At 44.3% G+C, this 26,393-nt stretch overlaps 1 protein-coding gene across 1 annotated transcript in view; it reads left to right on the forward strand.

Annotated features, from left to right (window-relative positions):
* Positions 1-26,393, forward strand: part of SHMT2 (serine hydroxymethyltransferase 2) — a 197,778-nt gene that overhangs the window by 93,881 nt on the left and 77,504 nt on the right. The window contains exon 4 of the mRNA XM_078688975.1: positions 22,027-22,227. Coding sequence (XP_078545101.1) covers positions 22,027-22,227 — 201 coding nt within the window. The remainder of the gene's footprint in view (positions 1-22,026; positions 22,228-26,393) is intronic.

Raw genomic sequence — 26,393 nt, forward strand, 5'->3', positions numbered from 1 at the left:
ATATCACTAATGGCAAATTTCTGGCACTAGAATATTGTATTTAATTTTTAGACTAAAAGGGCACCCATTGCATATGGGGAGCACCCATGACAATATGCTGGGTCTGGCACAATGGAGGTAATTGTTGACATATTGGAACACCTCAATGCACACTTTTGGAAAAAATGGGGTCAACTCATGGGGGTACCAGGTAAAATTTGCGTGGCACATCTTGAAAGACTTGAATATTTAACAAGAGCAGAGCCTGTGGCCTTTAAGCAAATTTATGTGAAAACTGTGTCCAATGTTTTCAAAAATGTTCATCGGGAAGACCACCGAAACCCTCACTATAAGATAGGCTCCCTCGCTTCAGTTTTGAAAGTAGTGGGCCTTAAAACTTGCCATGAATTGTAAAAAGTCGCTAGCTTCCACTCCAGGAACAGCAGGTAAAGTGTTTTGATGAGCAGTGTTTAGTTTCTGTGGCTTCTACTGGGACATTACATGTTAGTTTGATTAAATTAAAAAACATGAACTAAAAAGCAAACTTGTTTTTAAACAAGTTGTTGTAATGTTTCATTATTATGAGTACATGAAAAATTAAGTGTCTGAATAAACCCTTCACCTCACCGCTCCACATGAGTTATAGAACCTTGCAAACTATCTTAAATCAAAGTGTACTAACAGTAAAGAATAATTAGGGCAATAGTGTAGTTCATATTCAATATATGGTTTACATCAATAGATACCTTTTATTTAAATCTCTTTTTTTCTCTCTTTAATTTATCAACAGATTTCTCATTGCAGGGGAATTATTAAGTAATGATAGTCTGTGGTGTAAAAATATAGGTTCGAAGTGCTTTTATGCCTTTACTGGCACTATATCCTCTCTAGATGAGCACATCAAACTAAGAGCAACGACTAATGATTCCCTTGCGTTTCAGGTCTGCACCCTAATACATGGGCTATCTAAAACTGACATTTCTCTAAGTTGTGTTATTATATTCATGATGCCTACATTATGTAACTTCAGTCATTGCAATGTCATTTATTGCCATAGTTAAGGTCATGTGACATCGCTCCCTAGGAAAATTGAGCATCAGAGGTCATATGATGTAACTTCCTGTGATGTCATTCAGGTCAAGGGTGAGTGATGTCACTTCTGCTCCACCTGGCATTTTGGTGAATTGACGTCCTTAGAAACAGCCTACTGTCTGAGGAAGCTGGTCAAAGGGACCAAGAGAACATCTATGCATTGTTACTTCGCGGTCCAGGGGCAGAATCTGCCCTAAAAGGAATTGCGGGAAACCCTCTCGTACTTGTATTTCTATGTACCCCTGGTTGCCCGAGAGAGGCCCAGACCTTGAACAATGCTCCGTCGTCCCTCGCCTGGGAGTGTTCCGTGGGTTGCCAGTAAGCTTGTAAGCTTTTAGATTCTGCAAACTGCAATCATTAATGCCAGGTAGGTGCTGTACAATTTAGATTTGAAGCTGTGCTTTGTAGGAGCCTTTATATGCAGCTTGTGAGCATCCTTTCAAGAAAGAAGACATTAACTCTTTATTTGCTTGCTGTGCCACACAAACCCAGTTGTCAGAGTTCATAGGCAGTGAATGGTAGATACTGAAGAACCTCTTGATAAATCCAATAGAAAGTGCTTTTTGCTTGTGAAAAACAGTCTTAGTTGTTTATTAAGAAAGTGTGTATTTCAGTTCAAAATAAGTTTATTAATATAAATAAGGTAACAGTATGTAAGAGATAGTTACAGTAAGAATAAGAAAAAACATACAGTATAGCAATTGAAATTGGCAAGCATATAAATCAGTGAGAAATAACATAGCAATATGCCATAGAGAACTGGGAATAATTAATAACGAATTAAGCAGGTAGAAAATGCTGAGTCAAACATAATAAATAAAGTTAAAAAACATCAACTTGAAGGAAGTCATGGAGGTTAAGGTACTTCTTGCTGAAGGGGGGTTTGAGATAGAGAGCGTCCAGCACTTGTGTCAATAAATAATGTAACTGGGTCCCAGAGGTCTCTTCGGTTTGGTGCTAAATGGAGTGGATAAACAAAGGTTTTGTCTAGTCGATGGTTATAGCAGATGGCATACCACCAAGCTTGATACGATAATTTGGTAAAATCTTTCAAATTAGTAGTTATTTGCTTGCTGGGCCACACAAACCCAGTTGTCAGAGTTCATAGGCAGTGAATGGTAGATACTGAAGAACCTCTTGATAAATCCAATAGAAAGTGCTTTTTGCTTGTGAAAATCAGTCTTCGTTTCTAGTCAGAGTGGTTTATTAAGAAAGTGTGTTTTTAAGTCCATAAGCGGCTGCTTAATGATTATGAAAACCCTTTGTTAAACCAATGATGATGGGTCTCTTTATTTTGTAAAGCCTGTATTCCATTGATTGTTAATTTATACTCGTGTTATATTTCATATGTATATTTTTTATTGGCATATACAAAAAATACTTTTTCTTTTTAAAGTAAAAGCTGTGGCTTTTGTGGTGGTGTTTAGTGCTATTATGGCTTTTAGCCCACACATCCTCTCTGAGTAAGCAACAGCTCTACCTCGCTACTTTGAGTACGAGGTCCTAAAAGGACACTTAGCGGTCTGTTTTGGGTCCAGTAGTTAGGAGAACTTGGTACCCAGGAGGTAAAAGGCGCTAATTGACACAGTTAAAGCCCGGTAACACTTTTGCTTTGAAACCCCTCAAGACAATTCCCACATATGTAGTTCCCTTCAATGAAGCATTACAACACCATTTTGACTCTGTCCAGTGGTGGTGCATCCATTAGGGCGCTTTGACTTTGCCCCACAAGCTGCCCCCCGCTCCCGCGGCGTCTCTGAACTTAAGTAAACTGACTCCGTTTACTTAAGTTCAACGACGCAGAGGGAGAACTGTCTGACAATCATGTCAGTCAGCAGGATGTCGGACCGCCCACCCCCTTCAGAGTCTGAAGGGGGTGGGCGGTCCGGCATCATGTTGACTGACATGCATGATGCATTGTCAGACCAGGGGCAGGCAGCAGCACAAGTGCGCATGACTGTTGAAAGTTTGCAAATTTTTCCGACCAGCCCAGTCATGCGCACTTGTGTTTGCACTGGCTGGCGGCTGCGCATTAGGAGACCGAGGGTTGAGCAACGCTGCAAACCTCGGTCTCCTAATGGGCAGGTGGGCGGCGAGTACCCCTGCTAAGCCAATACTGGCGCTTCTGGAGCAGCATCAGTATTGCCTGAGAGGGGCTGCCACTTCAGTGATGCAGTAACATTGAAGGCGCCAATGCGGGAGTCGGAGCAGAGGCGGCACGGATGGAGGATCCGGTAAGTTTGGTTTATTTAAATCTCCCCTACCCCATGTGACCCCCCCCCCCCCCCCCCCGAATATTGAGAGCGTGAGCCGCAACTGGTTCCAGAAAGTCCTTAATGCCCGGCCGCAGGACCAAAACATATCAGTCAGTCACCTTCTGAACTACATTTAAGCTATTCCTTGGCTATGAGGGACATTTTTTTTAAATATGTGGCGTCTGATATAACATCCAAAACAATAATGCGATTTAAATTTGCCCCCCATAAACTAGATTAGCTAAATCTAAAATATATTTCCCATTGCCAATTCGCTATCACACCCTTTTCGTTCACATTTTGATCTCATATCGCTATCGTTGACGCTGGATTTTGGGCGGAGATATTTATCCCAAAAGCTGACGGATAAATTAAATGTTTCTTCAGTTACATTTTTTTTACCACATTTTTAAAGGAACAAATGCCTTGGCTGGGCAATTCACGTACACTTGAATATCTTTGAACACACAAAGAAAGATGATCATCACTGTGAGCTAGGTTCCCAGGGGAAGAGATTTTGATAATGCCGACGTCATCCCCAAAAGCTGTTGCTAGTTGCACATGAAACTCTGTCACTTTTACACCCTTAGCAAGTATGCATAACTCCGGTGAGGGCACATAGCGCCTTCAAGCATTTATCATAGCGAGGTGAAGTGGTCCTACCTCGGGCCCTTTGATGGACACCCCGTAGGCAGTGAGGAGAGGACAGAGTGTGGCAGATGCAGATAGTCAGTCCCTCCGTGCACCTATGTGGTGCCCGTGAACACTGCATATGTTCCACTTAAACTTGTATTCCTAAGCATGGTTTTTTTTTTAGGATGTTTTGATATTTTATTATTAACCGCATATAGCTTAAAAGTGTGTGTGATTTCCGGTTGTGGGTGGGCCATGTTTGAGCCCTCTGTCTAGAGTTGAAGCTGAAGGTAGTGCACGTTTCTCACTGGGCAGTCTGTGGGTCATAAGTGTTCAGAACACATGCTCATCCACACCACACCTTGTGTTATTCTACCTATTCTTGCTATGCCAATTATATCACTGATGTTGCAACTCCTGTGTTATGTCTATGCAGAAGTCTGTTTTGGAAATACTTTTGCACTAATTATATATGTTGTCAAATTATGATTTGTCTTTTGAACTTTACTTTTGTCCTTCACCTGTGGATGTCCCAATTGTAGAACTTGCTGTTCCATAGCTTCATGGTGAAACTGACAGCGCGGTGTCACTGTTTTGCACCTAATGGCATGCTTATGTACAACACTTAAAACACATAAATATTGCTTGCATATGTACTCATGATATGTTATATTTGGTTTAACTATAATGCATTGTTTCTGTACCTTTTTGAATAGCTGTAGTTAGTGTATGTTCACCATAACTTAGCAGAAGATGTACCAGGCCTCAGAGGACTGACTCCATTTTATTTTTGCTTGTTGTGCATAATCTTTTTGTCGTTCCAGGAACCAAGAGCTGCTGTGTTCTTGTTAGTCTGACATTCTATTTCTAAAAGTTATATGTTGAATGTTGTTTGTTGCAGTCCGAGTAGAAAAAGGCCTCCCTTTGTCTGATATCTGAGAAGGAGGTGGGATTGAAGCTTTTTGTTGCCTTAGTCATGTGAAAGGGAATGACACTAATACCGAGTTTGTTGTGAATGTTTACATTTGATTGATTGATTTGACAGAGAAGGTTGAAAAGGATTATTTTATAGATATTCTGTTTACAGTGGTAGTGCCATTAGCAAGATCCCTCTGGGCACCTTCTATTCAAAGCAAACAGTTTGCTTTGAATAGAAGGTGCCCAGAGGGATCTTGCTATTGACAGAAGTGTCTTTTCCTGATGTCCTGTCCCTTTGGCGAGTGGGACCCCTCTCTTTATTTTGGATACAGTGGTAGTGCTACAACCAGGACATTTTGGGCGGAGCTGGTTAGAGGAGGGGTTGTGAAAACATGAATTGCACAGGGCATGTATCTAAGAGTTTTAAGTTTCAAATTGGTACTTGTCTGGGGAGGGAGGAAGGGAGTAATGTACAGCAGCTTTCATTTGAGACTCCCATGAGTCACTTGAAACCTAAAGCAAGCAGATAAATGCACCAAAGCGAGTTTTCATTTGAAATTAATGGTTATTAGTAAGCCCTTAGACATACAGCAATGCGGGGACTTGAGAAGTGAGAACTGTTGGTAACAATGTCTTCTGACTTTAGATTTGGAATTCTAATTTCATGACAATCGCTCATTTAATTTATTTGGAGTGAACCTCAGGTCAGGAAAAGAAAATGTGCAAATGATGTATTACAACACTGTTGATCAGCGGGCAAGCCAATTACGCTTTTGTGCATCTTTTTGTGTGAAAGTTCTGTTTTTCAGTTTGTGTGCACTGTACCGGAGTACTGACCTAGCTAGGATTGTATTGTTGTTTTGTGGTGTTTATGTTCAGTGAAGCTCGAAACTGGATGGTAGAATGGACCCTTGGCGTGGGTGAGGCACAGGGTAGCACTGCTGCTAGTCTCATGACCAGCTACAGAGTCTCTTACCCTCCCTTTCCAGTGCTTCGCGAACCTGTGCTTCACCAGTGGCAATTTTCAAAGGAAAGCATGCACTGTGCTCTTGTGAACAGGCCAATGAGTTAGCATAGCAATTCTCTGAATATACTGAATAAGCAGCTACCAGTGACATTATCATATGAAATATTTTAATTGATATCATTACTACAGTTTCACAATGACTTTTATTACCCGTCTTGGTTTCTCATATTTGCTTGAAAATGCACCATTTGCCCACTTGTTTTTCAAAAAAGTTCTGAGGGAGAACCCGCAGAGGCCCTTGTTATGATAGTCTGGCTCACTCACCACAGGGCACTCATCATGAACTTTTACGCCTCACCACTTTCAAATGTCACCAGCCGCCACTGACTGTCACAGGTTAACCACTCAGGGCACCCTTTGCCATACCTTGGTGGCCGCCCTCTTGTGTTCAACCATTCCACCTCCAATCATGGGAACCTTTCCATATGTACACTTGACTTACTGCTTGTTCTTCCATATGTGTCGTATGTCTATAATATGCAGTTAGCTGCTGGACTGTTCTGGTTTGTTAAAATGTGCTCTGGTGGCCCTCTCGGTCTACACCACATGGCCTAAAATATATATACCAATATAAAATGTGTTTTAAAAATATACATATTTCAAATCGGACTGCACAGTTTAGGGAAGAGGCCTGTAAAGACTACAGATAGAGGCGATAGGCCACAATGTTGATGCCATTTGTGACTGGATACACACAAGGCCCTAACAGCCCGACTCTGAGTTTGTGAGAAATCCTTGGCTCACCCTTGTTAGATTGAGTCAAACGGCACATCGCATCCGTCTTTGACAAGAGTGCATATGTGGTAGATCCATGCAACAGCCAACCAAACAAGACATTTGAGAAATAAAGTACTTCAAAAGAAGAAACTAAGTTGCTTTAAAAGATAAGCTTCAAGGGAGAAATGTTTATCAAAGTTATTAAGAAAACAAAAATGGCTGTATAAGAAAGCTTTGAAAAAGGTGTGCCATGTAATGAAAAAAGTCCTAGCTATCTTAATGGAAAGTTTCAGTTGTATTAAAGACAAGGAGGTGAGGATTAAGCTGTTCTCTCCACTTTATTGACCTCAGCCATTAAAAGACTACATTTCGAATAACCCATAGGGAAATAATTCAACATTTTAATTGCATTCAATGTCCAATCAGATAGGGTCAGGGCCACTTAATAGTCCGTTGTTACTGTCGCTGCCTCCTCTTTCTTCCTGTGACTTCAGATTGATAGTGCCATCCTTACTCTTATTTCGGTCCTGGAGGTAAAGTGAACGGAGATGTATGAATCCGAAAACTCAATTTGACTGCAACAATTCCGGCAAAAATCCCCATGATCAAAATTACCTATAGATAATGCGATTACAAGATTTCTACGAAGATCAAGAATATCCACCTTAACTTACACTTTCTTACTACATGAAGGGAGAATATGATGACTTGTGGGTTAATCCTCACCTCTGTGTCCTTAATAGAATTGACATTTTCCATTACAATAGCTAGGAAATTCGAGGATATTACACTGGTTCAAAACTTATCCCCAACCAGTGAATCCATACTATGGACTGAAATAAAACCTCTTAAAGGTCGAGTCCGAAGAGCAGTCCGCAGGATTAAGGAGATCCTCCAGGCAGGCCCAAAGGGTGAATGCCTTCGATGCCATAGCTCCTCTGGCTGAGTAGTCCCCAAACACTTTGATGTCCATGCCAGCGTCTTGCATGGCCCACAAAACCCATCTGTTGATGGTAGTAGAAAAGACTGTCTTGAACAGCTTCCGTAGGACTATAAATAATTGCCCTTCTCTGTGGGGGGCGGTGTCGTCATAGCCTCCTAACTCTTTATGCACCTCACCATTCATAGCTTTGAGGAATATGGGAAGGAAGGATAGTCAACCAGTTGTTGAGAATTGCATTTTGTACATTTTGAAATACGGAAAGTAACCCCTTCTGTGGTAAATACTCTACCCGTTCTGTCCAGAACCCTGATGTCAGAAAGACGCCAGCAGGAAATCGGGCAAAGAGTGGCAAGCTTGGCCGATAACTCTTTCCTGCAGAGGTACTTGTCGGACAAGACAAAAACAGGTTAAAGACCTTGTTGACGAACCATAAAACAGAGTATCTGGGTACTGGAGGGAGAGAGTGGCAAATGGCTCGCAAGAGCTTGCACACCAAAGGGTGTTCCCCCATCGGATGATCACCAACCGGTGAGAGACCCACTGAGATCACTGACCTCAAGGTATTGATGGATCTATGTGCAAGTCTATCCGAAGAAGGAAATTCAGTATGTGGACAATGTCTGTCCCTACGAGATCCAGATGTCTTCGATGACATCAGCCCAGCCATCGAGTCTATGCTGATCTATAAACCGCTTGACGGTGCTATCTGTCTATGCCTTGTAAAGGAGGGATGCAGCCTGTCGTAAAAGGCCCGGGATTTCAGCTGTTCCCTGTAATCCTCCAAGCCAAAGAGACTGAGACCATTCCAGCACTAGGGGATGGGGATTCCCCTCTGGGTCTTTGGGGATTGGAAAATGCCAAGAAAGTTCCAGAAGAACTGGATTCCAGATTTGCGATTTCCAGGTCGGGGTCACTAGGACTATGTTCGTCTCTTGTCGACTGACCTGGGCCGAGAGGTGCATGATCATTACAAATGGAGTGAAGGCATAGCCCTGTTCCGGCTGCCAATCCTGTAGAAAAGCATCCGTGGCAGTCACCTCCGGCTCTGGATGCCAGCTGAAGTACCTTGGATGCAAAAAGTTCCACAAAAAATGGGCCCCATCTGTTGCATATGTCTTGGATCACCAACAGATATAGACACCAGAGGCTTGCTTCCTGAAGGTGACGTGCGGGCCAGTTGGCTACCTGATTGGTTGTCCCTGGGAGATGCTCCACTGACATTGAAATCTGGTTCTCCAGACAATAATCAGAGAAGTTGATTGATAGATCCGACAAGTTCTTGGAATGGGTACCCCCAAGATGGTTGATGTAGCGGACGGCTGCTACATTGTCCATTTCGAGGAGGACAAATCATTACGCTTGGTCTTTGGTCCAGCATCAGACTGAGAACGAACCTGCCAGGAGTTCGAGACAATTGATGTGCATGGACCATTCTTGAAAAGACCACTGTACTCCTATGGAGAAGTCCCCCCACATGTGGCCCCCTAACCCGTGCCTCTGGCATTGGACTGTATAATCGGATTCGGAAGGGAGACAAAAATCTCTCGCCCATTCCAGGCTTCCATATGAGCCAGCCACCACTGGATCTCTTCTCGAGCCTCCTCTGACAAGGGAACCATCTGTGAATATGTGAGACCCCTCCTGAGATAAAAAGCTTTCAATCTCTGGAGGGCCCGATAATGTAGGGGTCCCGGAAAAATGGCCTGGATTGAGGATGACCGAAGCCCCTCCACTCTTGATATCTGGTGAAGGGAGGTGGAAGGTCTGCCAGTCAGAAGGTGTATTTTATTATTTATTTCTTTATTTCGGCCAAATATGGCCATAAAAGTCACATACATACATAGAGAATAAGCAATCAAGCAATATGCATGGCAACAATTAATTAAAAAATGGTACTAAAAAAGAAAAAAGAATTTTTACATTTTCATTTTAAGATACATTTCATTTTGGTAATGTAAGGATTTTAAACATATACCATTTAAAAAGTTTTCTCATTTTTTAATAAAAGGGTTTTATGAATATATACACCTGTCCAGCTCAGAGTGCCTGTCCTTGTTTCTTACGGATTATATAAACAGAGTAAAGGAATTTACTTATGCTAAATACAATGTACTGGGTTGAATTACTTTTCATGATCCTATAGGCTATAGAACAGGATCTAGTTCCCAAGAGGTTGCACATTGGTTTTAGCCATTTCTTTCTAGCATTCACGTATGCACTACAAACAAAAAACATATGAACCTCGTTCTCTATGCAGGCATTGGAGCACATAGGGCAACACCCCGTTTTAACATTCAATTCTCCCAGTCTTTTTTGTGCCCATCGTTCTGTATTGTGGTTCAGCATAAGTATCCCGTATCTGAACTTCAAATAGAGGGACTTTGCGATGGGTGGCTCTATCTCATCCAGGAATGATTCAAAATAGAACTCATCCTTAAATGATAGAAAATCCCGAACTGCGGACCCAACTCTACTTCCATCCACTATTTTTTCACTCATGTGAGTCCAGAAGGCTCGCTTGACTATTAATTTGGAAGAGGTAGGCAATTTGCCAGGAGTTTCCCACATTGAGTATAAGCCCAGGAGTGTAAACCATTTTTTAATGTGCACTAACCACTGGATGGAGTTAAGAGAATCAAGAATCAACAGTTCTTGTAGGCCATTTCTGTATTCTATAAGCTCCGGGGTGGTCCATAGCCTAACCCGGAATATTAATGGTCTTAAAATAGCAAAGTAGTCTGTTCTCCTAAAGTTCAGATCGAGTTGAAGGGGTAAGAGAGGTGTACTATTTGGGACCCTTACAATGGCACGCATAAATTTGTTGTCCAGGCTCTGAAAACTTTCTTTTGCCCAAGGGCCCCATATCTCTGCTCCATATAGCACAGCAGATTGAATTTTAAATTTAAAAAGTTCTAAAACAGGGGTTACACTTTTGCTTGTGCTGGCATTCATTTTACATATAATTGGTTTGACGTTGTGGGCATATGATATTTTACTTTTCTCGATTTGGGCCTTCCAACTTAGTTTCGAATCAAGTACAACGCCCAAATAAGAAAAGTTTTCCACAGTACTTAGTTTTTGACTATTCAAGGTCAAGAACCCTCTGTCTGGTTTACTGGGATTTAATGACATACATTTTGTTTTGTCAGCATTAATTTCCAGACCCTTTGTCAAGCAGTAGCAGCTGAAGGAGTTAAGGAGTGCCTGGAGGCCCTTTTTTGTCTGAGATATAAGTATGGTGTCATCTGCGAAGAGCAACGCAGGCACCCTTTCTCCATTAAGCTGCGGGGAATCATTAACACTGGCATTCAAAAATTCGGGGACATCATTAATAAACAGAGCGAACAAGGTGGGGGCCAGAACGCACCCCTGGCGAACCCCGCGTTCGATGGGAATATTGCGTGTCAGCTCACCATTAGGGCCCCACCTAATGTTTGCAAAATTGCCAGCGTGCAGCTCAACTATTTGGGCTAAGAGGCATCCCGGTAAACCTACTTCTATTAAAGTTTTCCAGAGCAGACTGCGCGGGACAAGATCGAATGCAGCTCTCAGGTCAACGAAGGCTACATACAGATGACCTTTTTTAATGTGTACATACTTCCAGATCAAACAACAGAATCGAAAAATTTGGTCTATAGTGCTGGTCTTGCTCCTAAACCCAGCTTGGAATTTGGAGATTATATTCGAGTCTTCCAGCCAGTCGTTGATCCGGAATAGCAGGTGTTTGGCATACAGTTTTTGAAGCGTGTCCATAAGACTGATTGGTCTATAGTTAGAAGGTATCAGTCTATTCCCCTTTTTAAATATTAACACAACCTCCGCTGCACGCCAACTATCTGGAAAGCTGCAGTTTGAAGACAAAACATTAAACAGGCGGTTGACATAAGGGGCCCAGACATCAACATCGTGTTTGTATAGGTCCCCCGGTATTTTGTCTGGACCAGGAGCTTTGGTGTTTTTTAGATCGTTGATCGCCCTTACTGTCTCCTCCAGTGTAAAGTTAAGGGGTTCAATAGGAGGAGGGGACCATATGCTCCTGTTGTTATCACCATCGTATTGTTTATAGAGAGTTGTAAAGTGGGTTACCCAGGTCATCTCGTCCAGGAACACATCTTTCACAACTCTCCCAGCGTGCCCCTCATTTGCCACCAGCCTCCAAAAGCCAACATTATCATTGATTTTTGCAGCAGCTAACATTTCAGCCCAAATCGATTCCTCCCAGAGTTTTTTAGATGTTTTTTGGGCACGTTTGTATTCCACCCTTGCAAGTTTAACTTCTTCCTTTGACTTAGTTTTGATTGCAAGCAATAAGTTTCTTTTGGCAATCCTGCATGAGTGGTCATACCATAGTTTTCCGTGATTGGCCACTCTTGTGTTTTGTTGCTTTTTTCTTGGCATTTTTGACAGATATGTTTTTAGTTCTTTAAAGAAGACATTATGAAGTTCAATAAAATGCTCAAAGTGTTCAGGTAGGAAGGTGTGATCAACTATATGTGCAAACGTTTGCTCAAAAAGAGAATACACCGACGCTAAGGCCTTGCCATCTGCCAGAATGCGGGGCCATTTAACTGCGCGTCTATTGTTGTTTATGTGGACATCCTCACACGTACTTCCATGGGTGTTCTCAACTGTTGTTATGATGGTGTCACTAGCCATATACACATCGATGTAAAGTTCCAGAGGATAGTGATCACTTTCCCCCCTACTTGTCACTTTTAGGTCAATCAAAAAGTGCCAGATGCCAAGAGAGACAAGTACAAAGTCTAGATTGCTATTAGCTTTAGAGAAAGTTGGTTGTTTTTGCAAGTCCGACGGGAGGCGGCCGTTGCATGCTCTAAGACCATGGTCTACAGTTAGTCTTAGTAGTTGGCCAGCCAAGGTAGAGTATTTAACAAATTTTGTGGTCTCAAGCTGGGGAATTTTATATGCTTGGTCCTCATCTTCAAAAACATCATAAATGCCCGGTACAGGTTCGAAATTACAGTTTAGGTCTCCTCCCAAAATAACCGGGGTGTCTCCAACTACGTTTTTCAAGAGGAGATCCAAGGCTTCAAGTGTTGGCGAAACCTTGGAATGGCCAATCGGTCTGTTGTAGACATTAATGATGTAACATTCATTTCTGCTAGGAGGAGTAACCTTTAGGGCCAGAATATCAGGAGTGCCTGTATCTATAAATTCAACCTGCATGACCAGAGTGATTTTTAACCAAATAATTAGGCCCCCTGATGGTCTTCCTCTGTCAGACTGGACTGCCTCGGTTCCATAAGTTTTATATCCAACCCGATGTGGAACTTCAGTCGCCCAGGTTTCTTGTAACAGACAAATGTCACAGGTGTCAATATAGTCTGCCCAGTCGGGGTCTTTTAGGTTCTTGCCAACACCTGCGATGTTCCACGATAGAATAAGTAAGCGAGGTGATAGGCTCTGGTCATCAAAGGAAGACTTGATTACTGGCTGGTAAGATACAATGCCCAACTGTAAATTGGGCGTGTCTTTCTCTAGGTCTTTGGCTTTTTCTCTAACTACAGTTTCAGATCCCCCATCCAGACCGCCCCTAACTAGACTATAGCATGCTTTTCCAGCTGATGAAGACAATTCCTTTTTCTTGTGTTTTGAGTTGGACCTACGCATCCTATACTCAGTGACCTGATCATCATCATACAGTAGTGGGACATTTATATGATGAGGATTGCCATTATCCATGTTACAAAAAGTGTCATATAACTTGGAAATACAGTCAGGCATAGTTCCAAGTCAATCGACAGCATCTAAACAACTAAATCTATTGAAGGTGGGGATGCCAGACCACATATTATGATCACCCTGTCTGGCCAAGTTTGGTGCATAGCCATGATATTGGTTGACAGTGTTCCAGTTGGGGCCGTGTTTAATGGATCTAGGTGGAGGATAAAAGAACGATAACGGCCTAGCTTCAATGGGAGGAGTTGCTCCGTACGATTTCCAATTGCAGATCTGTTCAGCACTATGGGGTTCCTCAAAGGATATAACAATACAATCTCCCGTGATTGATTTAGCCATGGGCCCTACCCACGGTACCCTCCGAACCATAAGAATTTTACTTTTCATCTGGTTCGGGATGGGTTTATATCTATTTAGCCAAAAAATCACTTTATTTTTTAGGGATTGGAAGTTCTCTTCATATTGGCTATCCAGTTCAGGCACCCCTGTGAGAACAGCTACAAATGGACTGGCGTCAGGTGGCAGATCTATATACCCTCCTCTAAAATTACTATATGTATGGCTAGGCTGAAGGTTTGTTTTGTAGGTGGTATTCGCGAAAGATCTATCAGGCAGAGGTTGATTGCTCGCAGGGGTGATATAAGGGTATGCAGGCGGATTTGGTGGGGGTTTCTTTGGAGCCGGTGCACTCTGGATAGAAGAGTGGCTAATGGTAGAAATTGGCAGTTGTGATGTGTTATTGTGACCCTGACTTTTCTGCGAGGGATTACTGGTGGAGTTTACAGTTATAGAGGTTGAGGGAGTTGGGTTTAAGTTATCATTAGTGCTAATTGGCTGTTTGGTGTTTGAGTTCCTTACTATTCCCTCCTTTTTTTTCTGTACATTAAATGGGTTTGTATTCGATGGTAAGACCGGGGCGGGAACTAGAGCTTGTTTATGGACTGTAGACACTTCAGTACAATTGAGGCTTAAACTTGAGAGGGTGATGACACTTTTCTCAACCTCGAGTAACTGGTTCTCAATGCCAGTTAGCCTGACTTCTAATGGTCTAAGTAATCTCTTAAGCGTCTCCCACACTATTGTTAGAAATTCTTCCCTTCCGCCATCTTGTTCTGTCATATCAGACGAGACTCTTTGCCCCTTATGATCAGAATGGTCAGCCATTACAATAGAGATTTGTTCATCTACGCTGACATTAGTACTTTCTACAGTTACCGACGCTTCATCATGTATAGTGTTATCAGCTGTTACGCTAGGCATACTTGGAGTTCCCCCCGTGAAATTGTAGCTAAGTGCTACTTTTGCCTTTTTCCTAGCATAGGCAGTTAGATGTTTGCGTTTTCTCTTGTGTTTTGATGATGCCTTAATAGATGCCTGACTTTTGTTAGACTCTAACTCAACCGGTGACTTACAGGTCACCCCATTTGTGCTATCCTCAGAATTCACCATTGGAAAGTCCAATGGTGGAAGGCTTTCGGATTCAGCGCCAACGGAGGGCACAGTGGGATCATGGTTAATAAGAGGGGTTATTTCCTCTATTGATGAATGAACCTCGGCCAAAGTGATGATTGGTATTGGGCCAGTAGTGCGTTCGGGAGTTTTTGCGGTAGCAATACTGCCTAGAGAGGATTTTTTTCTAAGTGCAAGTTCGGTGGAGAGCCTCCTAGCACACTCTAGTTCTATTGATACTTTGTGTTGGAGTTTAGTTATTTCATTATCAATAGAGAGGCTGGTCCTTGTGATAAAATCATCTAGGGTACCTGTAGCTTTTTTGGAGGTCTTAGTAGCCTTACTCCTAGTTTCGCGAGGAGACATTGTATGGAAGATATATGAGAGTAATCAAAGCAGGAAGGCCAACTAATAGATCACAAAATAAAAAAAACAAGAAGGCTGGCCCGGTCCGGTCTTAAGCGGTCTATAACGGCCTAAAACGGCCCTGTCTTTGCCCAGTCTTAGCCCGGGCTGCGTCCCGCGCTGTGGGAGTGAAATGGCGTTTTGTAGGTGGCGATTTAGGTGGGGGGCGGGCCGGCAGGGAGAGCGGACCGGAAGCTCTTCCTTGGTCTCGCAGGGACTTCTGGAAAATGAAGTCCCTGCACGCTCGCAGCCCCGCTGGTACCTCGCGCCCCTTACCGCCTTGCCGCCTAGGACCTTGCGTGTACTCCCACGAAGCTGCTAACACAGGAGCTCTCCAGCGATGCGGCACCCGCGAAGCGGGTGCGGTGAGGAGTTGGCTGGGAGTTGGCTGGGAGCCTCGTGTGCTAATGCCAAAGTGCGCTGGTGCAGTACAATGACTCTTTCTCAGAGCCTGGAACCTCCGTCCAAAAGTAAGGTGTATTTTGAGTTTGATGTTGGTCATCTTCCAGGAAGGAAGCAGAGGGTGGCTTGGACTGAGCCAACCACAAAACCCAGGAACACTAGTGACTGAGAGGGGATAAGGCCGAAATTCTGTTGGTTTATGATGAAACCGAGAGGTTCCAGGAGGGAGACTGCCATCTGTAGATTTAGTGAGAGGGTCCGAGGGCTTTGATCCATGAGAAGGCTGTGGTCTAAGCAGATGATGAGACTAATGCCCTGGGTCCTAAAGAACTCTACCGCTGGGCGCATCACTTTGGTGAAGTTTCATGGGGTGGACGAAAGGCCAAAGGGAAGAGTGGTAAATTCAAACGTATCCCCCTGCCACTGAAACTGGAGGAAGCGGCGGTGGGGAGGGAAAATCAGGATTACCAAATAGGCATCTTTGAGATCTAGATCCACCATCCAATCATTGGGAAGGAGGATATCCTGCAATAGGTGGATGCTCTCCATCTTGAAGTGGTGATAAACCAGCCACTCGTTGAATTCCTTCAGTTTGATCACTGGTCGTGGACCGTCATCCTGTTTGTCCACTACAAAGAGATTGCTTTAAAAGCCCCTAGGATGAAGGGAGGTTCACACTTCTGCCCCTTTGCGGGTTTGCTCCTATATTTCCACATCAAGCAGCTCGACATGAGCAGGTGAAAAAAAACAAAGGAATAGGGGCCTTCCCTGGACGGGGTAGCCATAAAACTCTATGTGGAACCCCTGTACTGTCTGGAAGACCTGTGCATCTGAGGTAAGGGCCTCCCAGTTGTGAACAAAATTTTGAAGTCGGTCTCCTAGACGCTGATGAGGAAAAGCTGTATGCTCACCTTGATTGGCTCCATGGTTGCCCCTGCCTCGGTGTTCTCCCTTTGCACCCTGGTAATGGGGGTAATCTCTGGTAGGGTAGAAGTTGCTGAATTTAGAGGCGTCTTGATATTGTCACTACTTGGCTCTGTATTCTCTGTTGGAGTCTGGTGATTTGCACGGCCTGCCGAGCGCTCCCTGCTTTGGCCAGCGCTGGTAAAAACCCAGGGTGTAAAGATGTGGGTTATAAAAATCTAGGCTTTGATTAGCAAATGTAGAAGTTTGCACAAACTTTCCCTGTTACGGTATAAATGGGTTGCTGAACAATCTTCCTTGGGCAATGGGGCACACCTCAGATGTGGAGAGGTCCCCCAGTTTTTGGTCAATCTTAATGAGCAGAGAATGCCACCGCTCGGTGGAGATGGCACAGTTCGAATTCCCCAGTAAGATAATAGCCTTTTGGGCCCAGTCTGAAAGGACCTCAGGCGAAATCACAGTCCCCGACACCTTGGCTTCCTCCACCATACCTAGAATACGAGTCAGGAGGCCAGAGATATCCAAGAACATGTTCTGGCAAGCCTTCTTGGGGATCGCGCATGTACTTGCCCAGGAAGGTAGCCATGCGCTCATCAATGTCAGGTCTGATCGCTACTTTATTCCCTAGGGATGGACATGGGCATACTGCCCACAGGCAGTTGCGGATTTCCTTATCTTGCGGCTTTGAAAGACGTCCCGCGACAAAGGCTGTGACCTTATCCATGGGGCCCATTCAGAGGAGAATGGATGCATCAAACGCTCCGGGTGCAACATGTCCGAAATAACTTGATGGACATCATATGAAGGTGCATCTTGTACATTGTGGGGTGAAGGGCGCTGTGTAAGTATGGGCGAATTTTGCGGATCAGTGATCCGCAAATCCGCCCGAAATTGGCCCAAAAAATCCGCGAATTCGCAGATTTTTAAAGGTAAAGTCACAGTGCCAGAAGAGTTGTCTCCAGTGATTGTGTGTGTTACTATGCCATCGCGCCGAAGGGCGCAGGGTTCCCTTGAGTGAGCTGTCCATTCATAGTGGGTAAATGGCGGGAAGACGGAGCACACTGTTAGTGTGTGTGGCGGTGGCAAACGGGGGGGGGGGGCTTCCATGCGAGTTCACATGTCTCTTGTGTGTATAAAATGTCAGAGACCGATCAGAACAGCAGACGAGGAGAAAGAAGCTCCTGGACACAGGAACTGCACAGGGATTTTGCTTGTGAACGTGAAGGCTGCACTTTGCATCCTTCACTTTCACGAGCGCAATCCCTGTGCAGTTCCTGTGACCAGGAGCTTGCGCTGAAGGGGGCAGGGGTCCCTTGAGTGAGCTGTCCATTCATAATGGGTAAATGGCGGGAAGACGGAGCACACTGTTAGTGTGTGGGGCGGGGCCAAACGGGGGGGGGGGGCTTCTATACGAGTTCACATGCCTCTTGTGTGTATAAAATGTCAGAGACCGATCAGAGCAGCAGACGAGGAGAAAGAAGCCCCTAGTCACAGGAACAGCGCGGGGATTGCACTCGTGAAAGTCAAGGATGCACAGGCCTCTATCCAGCATCGCAGCTAATTTTACTTTAGACGGTAGATATGGGGAGAAAGCACACCTGCCCAGCCTCGACAAAGCTCACGATTGTTTTTGGGCTGATGAATATGTTACTGAATTTGAGCTTCAACTTGGGCACCTGCTTACTTGTAACTATTCTCTGACCCTGCCTGACCTGTTTAGGGTCAGGACAGGGTCAGAGAATAGTTGCAACTAGCAACTCTGGCACCTGCTTTATTTATCTGTACGCGCTTCCTGTTGAGGTTTAATTTTTACAGGGGCATCGTGCCACAATGAACCCTGCTCTTCATATTTATCCAAGAAGACGCCATTGTTTTGTGATACCTCAACTCACCCGGAGTACTTTCTACTGGCTAATCATAACTGCGTAAAATGCCAGAAGAGTTGTCTCCAGTGACCATGTGTGTGTTACTGCCATCGCGCCGAAGTGTGCAGGGTTCCCTTGAGTGAGCTGGCCATCCCCCCCCCCCCCCGAAAAAAAATCTGCCGCTCGCAATTTTTCGAATGTCCGGCAATTTCGCGAGATTTGCGGATCGCGAAATTTCCGAAAATCCGCAAATTTCGCGAGCGTAGCGGATTTTTGGCCTACCCTTAGTGCTGTGGGCGGGGCCCTGTTTCATGCTCCTCATGAACGCCTGGTGGCCAGAAGACTGTGGTCCTTTTCCCGTCCTGACTAGGACAGTTAAAAATCAGGGGGCAACTTTTGACAATGGTCTGACCTTCGATTCTCAGGTCAGCCGCACGGATAGCATCTGCTTCTATATCTTTAAAACCCTCAGAAAGGTGCTTCCATACATTCTATCTGAACTGCAACGGCCCACCATCATCGCAATAGTCCCTTCCCAGCTTGACTACTGCAATGCCTTGTACCTCAACATCAGTTTGGCCTCCCTGAACAGTCTTCAGGTCATCCAGAATGCGGCAGCCAGGCTGATCCTTAATATTCCTTAGCATCAATCTGCGAGGGAGGGGATCCACACACTGCATTGGATCCCCATCAGGAAGCAAATCTCATTCAAAGTCCTTAGTACGGTCTATAAGGCCTTGCACAGCAAAGGCTCACCGCAGCTGAAAACTAGGTTTCTATGGTACACTTCTGGGAGGACCCTGAGATCCTTCTCCCAGAGAAAACTGATCTCTCCAAAATTCTGCAGGGTCAATTGGGGTGAACGCCCCTTCTCTGTGGCGGCCACAAAACTCTGGAATACCCTGCCCATCTTTCATGCAGAATCTTTCCAGGAGTTTAGAAAGCCTCTGAAGACATGGCTTTTTTCAACATGGTTGGCAGTTCTGTGCATCTCTTCTCTCTGACCGCCCAGCACCTTTACACCTACTGTTATTAGTGCGTTTTATAAATCCTTATCCTATCCACATCGAAACCAGACAGTAAGTCTTACCCTTGTGGGGGTGTGGCCGGTCGGGAGGGAGGAGAAACTCCTGATGATTGTAACCCAATAGTCCTGGTTCTTGGGCCTCTAGAGGTATAGACTGAGTGTCCTCCGTGAAGGCCTGTTTCGGTCTGTCAAATGCATCCATATTGATGCCTGGCGTGGGGGTCCCTCTTGCGTTTATTGAGCGTTGTGGGTGTAGTGGGTCCACCCTGAGGTTAAAGGGTCATAAGCCCAAAGGTGTCTTCTGTCCCAGGGAGGGCTTTAAAAAACAACTTTCTTCTTATGGCTGCAATTTCCTCTCCAGGGTGGGCACTTCCTGCAGTAAGGCTCTAGAAATAGAGTAGTCCATGACCTCACAGAAACGATCATCAGTAGGGAGGTAGGTCACGCTGTCCACTTCCTGATAAGTCTCCTCAACATCACTTATTCTGGAATAGCTATTGATCTCAAAAGGATGTAATAATACTGGCAGCATGCGGTATTAGCACTGGGATTCCCAGCCAGTCAAAGAGGGGTTTGGCAAGGTGGGGGCATCTCCCAGACCAATAGTGTAGCCCAGAGTGCCAGTAACTAGGGATATGCCCTGAAGGACACCACACCCACACACTCTGGGTAATTAGAGTCGCCTGGGCGTGTGCCCCAGAGTTCAGAAAGAAAGACTGACCAAGTGTTTAAGTAGAGACCCTCCATGAGGGCGTAATTGCGTCTCCCTCTAGTGCACGGGGGGACACACTGCAATGGCCTTGGGACCGCAGTTCCGATAAAGCAAATACAGCGGCCGCAGAGGAGCAACTCACGTTCTTGTGGCCGCGCAGCAATCACAACCTAACGAGTCAAATTAGCCAAAAAACAACACATTTAAACAGCCAATAAGAAGAAATAGGTAGGACAGAGGCACTTAACTCGGCTGTGGGAGCAGCAAAGAAAGAGGAGACGGCGACAGTAACAAAGAACTATTAAGAGGCCATGGCCTAATCTGATTGGAGATTGAATGTTGTTGAATTGTTGACTTATTTCACTATGGGTTATGGGACTATATAGACTTTTGTTCTTTCTTTTGATGGCTGCTGTCAGTTAAGCAAAGAGAGAACCGTGTAATCCTCGCCTCCGGTCCCGACATAGAATCTGGAAAGTGTAAAAAATAAAATAATGAAGAAACGTAGACGAGTGTGCTCTATTGAGGTTCTCTGGCACTTAGATCCCCTCTGTGGCATTCTCACAATTAAACATGGTTGGATAGATGTTGGTGGTTTGTCCTGCTGAATGTTTTTACCTTTGGATGTAGACACTGTTTTTGAAGTTTGTAAATCTTCAGTAGAGTAAGATTGGGAGCCACAGTTATCTAGGGCTTCATGGGGTGAGATCTAGTGAGAAAGCGGTCCTGCAGTAGGCTCAAATGTTCGATCAAAAAGCTTTAAGTAGGATAAACCTCATCTTTTTTTAAGATGCTTGGCAGGATGTCACAATATTAGCTTTCCACAATGTCCATATTTATTTATAAAGTTTTATCGTTTTTCTTCAAGATTTGATTGGAGCTATCAAAGTAGTCTTCAAATCTCCGGTCAACCTTACCCGAGGTATAAGAGGGTTCTCCAAATTTTGTATGTTCGGCCAACGTAAACTCCCAATTCCAGCTGGTCCACCGTTGTTCTGCCTGGCCAGCAACAATGATCTGGTAGGACTTGGGCTTGCGTTAGTCCTGTGGGTCCGCAGGAGTCTGGTGCCACCAGCGATGGAGCTAAAAGGAATGCATACGCTGAGGTCCGAACTAGAAACACCCTAATATGGCGTTAATCTTTCCTCTTTAGCTCAAGATGCTTCCTCCTTTTCAAGTAGATCAAACAGACACAAACAAACTATATACTATTTTTCAGCCTATTAAGTCTTCGTCAGTAAGGTATAGCTTGATTCCTATGGCACAGAGAGCACTGGCCTGCATGTTTACACTTAGGACGTTGCACTGAGGAAAACAAAAAGATGATGGGTAGAATGCATTAATTAATCTCAGCCACTAGTGACACAAGACTACATTGTGGCCCATCTTGCTAAGGATTGTGACTTCGGGTGGTTTTCAGTCACTGATGTGGTGTGATCTTAATTGAGAATAGTAAAACCTGTTGCAAGAGTAGATATAAGACCTGCATCTTTAGGTTATTTAAGACTGCATCTATTTCTCAGGTGATTTACCTGTAGCTTGATCTAGCTTTGAAATAAGAGACAATGTGACATCTGAGTTTTCAGTGCTAGTGCCCGGTGGACTACTAAAAAATTGCAAATCTGTGGCCTTCGTTGCATTTGCAACTTCACAGGTAATATTTGAGAAGCAGACACGGCAATGGTTTCGGCTCTGCAGGTTGCTTGTGCACAGTGGGCCATTTTAACTCAGTCCATTATCCTGGAGTACAAGATAATAGCCAAGCCTGCAATGCTAAAACTTGCTTAGCCTTTTGCGAATGGTGCCACACAGCTCATCTCGAAGTTTTTAATTTTGCTTTAATTGATCTAGACTGGGATGGTCATAAAGAAATTAGTGAACTGATTAAGTCTAATTGAGAGTGACGTAACTGCATAGCACATGATGCTGTTCCTGTATGATTGAGCGACTGACCTCTCTTCACTTTTTTTATCCATAGGTACTACGGTGGGGCAGAGGTGGTGGACCAGATTGAGCTGCTGTGCCAGCAGCGGGCACTGGATGCCTTCAGCCTGGATCCCGCCAAGTGGGGTGTGAATGTGCAGCCCTACTCCGGCTCCCCTGCCAATTTTGCTGCCTACACCGCGGTGCTGCAGCCACACGACCGTCTCATGGGCCTGGACCTTCCTGATGGTGGGCAGTGAGTATCCAGAATCTGTCTCCCTCCCTGGAACTCTCTCCTTGCTACGCTCAGTTTGTACCAACACAAAGGCGGTCTGGCACACAGTCAATTAAACCCTGTGTAACAGAAGTATTTCTAAGTTGGGCCCTGAGAAGTCCTCCTTTCAAGTTGGAGAGGCTGCTAGAGCTCAGGTGCTTTGTTAGGGATGCCAGCACACCTGTAGTTTACCCTCATGGCTGATATTTGGTTTTCCCAGGCCTCCTCATAAAAATGTCAGTAAAAGCCATTTGCCTGCTTTGAAATACTACTCTATAACAGCACGTGCCCTAAGAAATCACATTAAAAGTATTTTAGAGCTGTCTAAACCTTTACTAAATGTTTAAGTAAAATGTCAGCACTTCCTCTGCTACATTTAAGGAGAGTACAGAGGATTTACTTGCAATCTAATCCACTTATCATCTTCCAGCCTTCATGAGCCTCCAATTGTGAAGACGGCAGACATTTCTCATAGAAAAGGTGGCGGCACTGCTTGTGCGGACGCTATTCACCCAGAATTTCTGCCATATTCTTGATGTCAGGACGCCTGGGCAGAGTTGAGAATGATGAGCCGTGCTATACTTTAGTACCTCTTGGTCAGTGGAGGCCCCCTCTCTGAAGAGTTTTCTAAATTCTCCTTCTTTTTCTCTTCCTCTCCCCTCTCTCAGCATCAGGGGCACTTGTTGCTAAAATGGCCTTAAGATTGATCTGGTTCTTTTTTTATGAAAAGTGGACCACAGTGCTGGCATCGGCATGGAATCATTGTTTGGTATATGTGACTAAACTATGAATGTTACTCGATCAAACATTGGTGAAATAGAGCGCTTCCATGTGACAGGCTGCCTCAATCCCGCAGGAGTGTGAGGGATGGCAGCTTCGCTCACAGAGACTGCTACGGTGGCAGGGTATATTATGGTATGGCACTTGTATAACTTGACTGGCATGCTCCTTGCATCGTAGTTTCCTTATCTGGGCACCTTTCGTAAGGCCTTTAGTAGATTGTCTATTGGTGTTCGGTTGTGTTAAGTTAGTAGAGGGTTTGTTCAATGTTTAATTTATAATTGGTTTGTCTAGATTAGTGAGAAGTAGTGTTGCTGTCAATCTTGGTGGTGCTTTGTAGTATATGTGTGTGTGGGTATGGCGAAAGACCCCCCCCCCCCCTTCCCCCGAATTGAGTAGTACGTTATCTATTGCCTGACCCAAAGTAAAGTGTTCTTTGGCTTTGCCTGACAAACCACACAGGAAGTTACAGTGTGAAAATGTGCACATTATGGTGTAGTATGATTAACCTCTTCAGCGCGGTGCAAATTTTCGCGCTGTGCTGAAGGTTCTATTGAGCGGGCGGGGCCATGACTGATTGGTTCCGTCATTAGCACAGCCCAACCGGCGCTCAGGACAGAACCACTCCGTCATGAGCACCGAAGGGGTTAAGATAACTTTATCTGAGTGGCTCTAAAATGTGTGTTGTTGTGGTGTGAGAATAGTGCTTTTGAGTTGCCTGCGCTTTGCCATCTATATGCCTATGGCACCTTGTGTGCATGAGGCACTAGAGGGTGAAACATATTTTGTTTGAGGAGGCCAAATTATAACTGTCCTTAGAAAAGTGCTGGTGGTGAATGCCGATGGGTACTGCAGTAGCCAGGCTTACCTGATGCATCTGGGCTGTGCTGGACGTGTTAGGCAGTCTTTACAATCTGGTCTATTTTGTATTGGTGTGTACCATGTCTTAGTTGGCTATCATAACAACCGCATTTCCCACCATATGGAATATCTAGGCTCTGTTAGATGTTTTGCAAGGTTTATTATCGTCTGTTACAAGTTTGTTTCTTGTCACCTTTACAGTACCTTTCATTACTGTTTGGTGATAGACCTTTGAGTCTCTTGCATACTTGTGGGCTTCTACGTAGTGCTAACTTAGCCAAAAAGGCATCAGTGGGCTGTGTGCGTTTTATTCACTAGTGCAATCACAGAATGCCTTTAATCCAGGTGGGAACAAGTTCGGAGGCTGTATGTCTTTCTGAAGCAGGGATACTGCAGATCGACTGACAATTGACCAGATAAATGAGAAAGTGTGCACTGCAGAACATTATTGACAAATGTGGGAATTCACAATTAGAAGAAGGCAATCTGGGAAGAACCTATAAAACTCTTTGCATATTCAGATTTCCTTTGTCTTCTGGAACCAAAATAGGCCAGATTTTAAGCAAGCGTTCAAGACCCAAGCCTCGCATGTGCTCCAAAGGGCTGATTTTCCAGCTTTATGATCCCTAGGTGTGATTATGGTTGAAACCCGCTGAGTTGACATTGTGCGGACTTACACGTGCATTGGGAAGCTGCCATACACTTATGTGACCTGCATCATAATGTCATGTAATTGTAGGTGAGGTACTGTAAGATTTTCAAGTGTTGCCCTCTCAAACGTAGACCTGTTCTGCTAAAAACCTGCCGGTGAGCCCATGCCCCATTAAAGTTGACACCGATGTACAGTGTTTTATAAAAATGTGCATACTTCCTGGCTGTAGAAGCCCAAAAGTTTAGTAAGACTAACCCCCTCCACCAGCCACCACCTGAGTGTAGCAAGAATAGTAGGGATTACTGCAAGTATACACTTCACGTGGCTGAGACTGAAAGGAAAACAAGTAATAAAGGGCAAACTGCACAGATCAAAAGTTTTCCATTTATGTATAACTGTAGAGAGAGGTAGCAGTAATGCCTGTTGTAGAACCGATTACAAAAGCGTGGAATGGGATGGAAAGTCCTTCCTAAGCAATGTTAAGTGGTCAAAGGAGAGTTTAATGTTAAAGCCCAAATCTTCAATTTCCTGGAGAAATCAAAGTTTTAAAGTCTCGAATAGTGATTAAAATAAAAGGCAGATTACCCACCAAGGAAGAATATAGCTGTAGGGTTAATGCACGTGTTTGTGAATAGACTTGAATCTGGATAGGAGGAGTACACATTGAAATTAAGTGCCAGGCCACAACAGGAGCAAAAGCTTCAAAGTACTGGCAGAAGGATAAGAACCAGAAGCGGGAAGGAGACTCTAGTAGAGAGGGACTCTGGGAAAGTTTAGGCAGTACGCATGTAACGGCAGTATTCCGACTGAGAAGTGGTGTAAGGTGGGCTCAGCTGAGGAGAGATAAGGCGGGAACATCGCCTCAAGGCAATCTGTCTGACTGAGCAGACTCCTGAAGATGTGGTGTTACGTGAAGATAACTACTTGTTTTTGAGCTTTGAAAACCAAATGGTGAGGGTGAAACATTTATTCGCAATTCATTGAGTCCTAAAGAAGCTACAGCGGTTAAGTGAAGAATTATTAACGTTTTTTGTTATTGAGACTTTTGTTTCTTTTCTTCCTGGTGCTTCTATTCTTGTTATTGTTTAACAGGGGAAGATGTAATGTCTTGTGTGAGTGTGTGGGTGCGGATCTTTGTGGAATGTTGGTTGGAATGCTGAGATCAGATTCGGAATGTTTAGATTTTGTAGAATGTTGGTTGGAATGCTGAGATCAGATTCGGAATGTTTAGATTTTGTAGAAGCAGAGTGCAGTTGTGTGGAAGATTCAAAAGAAGACACATATTTTCGCCTCAAATGAATAAACTAAGTGGCCTAGCCTCAAACCTGCTTTATTTTAAAGACTCTACTGTAGGCTGCCGTCCGTTTGTGGCGAGATATCAGTTTGTTGCAGGGAACTTGCAGTCTCTGCTTTGGACATGTCTTTCGCACCACACCTGGCATACCTGCTCATAAAAGAGACCGTGGTCGGAATATGATGTATCCTTTCCTGTATCTGTGTTAACATGGCTTCCATAGAATGCTAATAAAGCTGTGATGCATCTAAGAATGTGTGTTGGTACTTCTGGCTTTTAAAGAAGTGTCCACTGACAGTGAATGAGATAGTGGCAGTGCTGACCTCATCTCAGATTGCTTAATCTCTTGACATGTTCCAAAGATATGATCGGTGATCGGTGATTGGTCTTGGCTCAGGATCAGAAGTAGAATAGGGTGGCTTTGTGCAACCGCAGCCTTGTCGAGTAAAGGCGGTCCAGGAAGTGGATAGTGGAAAAAGTGTGGACGCTTTTTCAGCAGAGGGTGTGTTTAGGGTTTGTTTATACTGATATCTAAAATTCCCTCTTTGTCCCTCACTCCAG

Source organism: Lissotriton helveticus, chromosome 1_1 (genome assembly GCF_964261635.1).
Source record: "Lissotriton helveticus chromosome 1_1, aLisHel1.1, whole genome shotgun sequence".
NCBI lineage: Eukaryota > Metazoa > Chordata > Amphibia > Caudata > Salamandridae > Lissotriton > Lissotriton helveticus.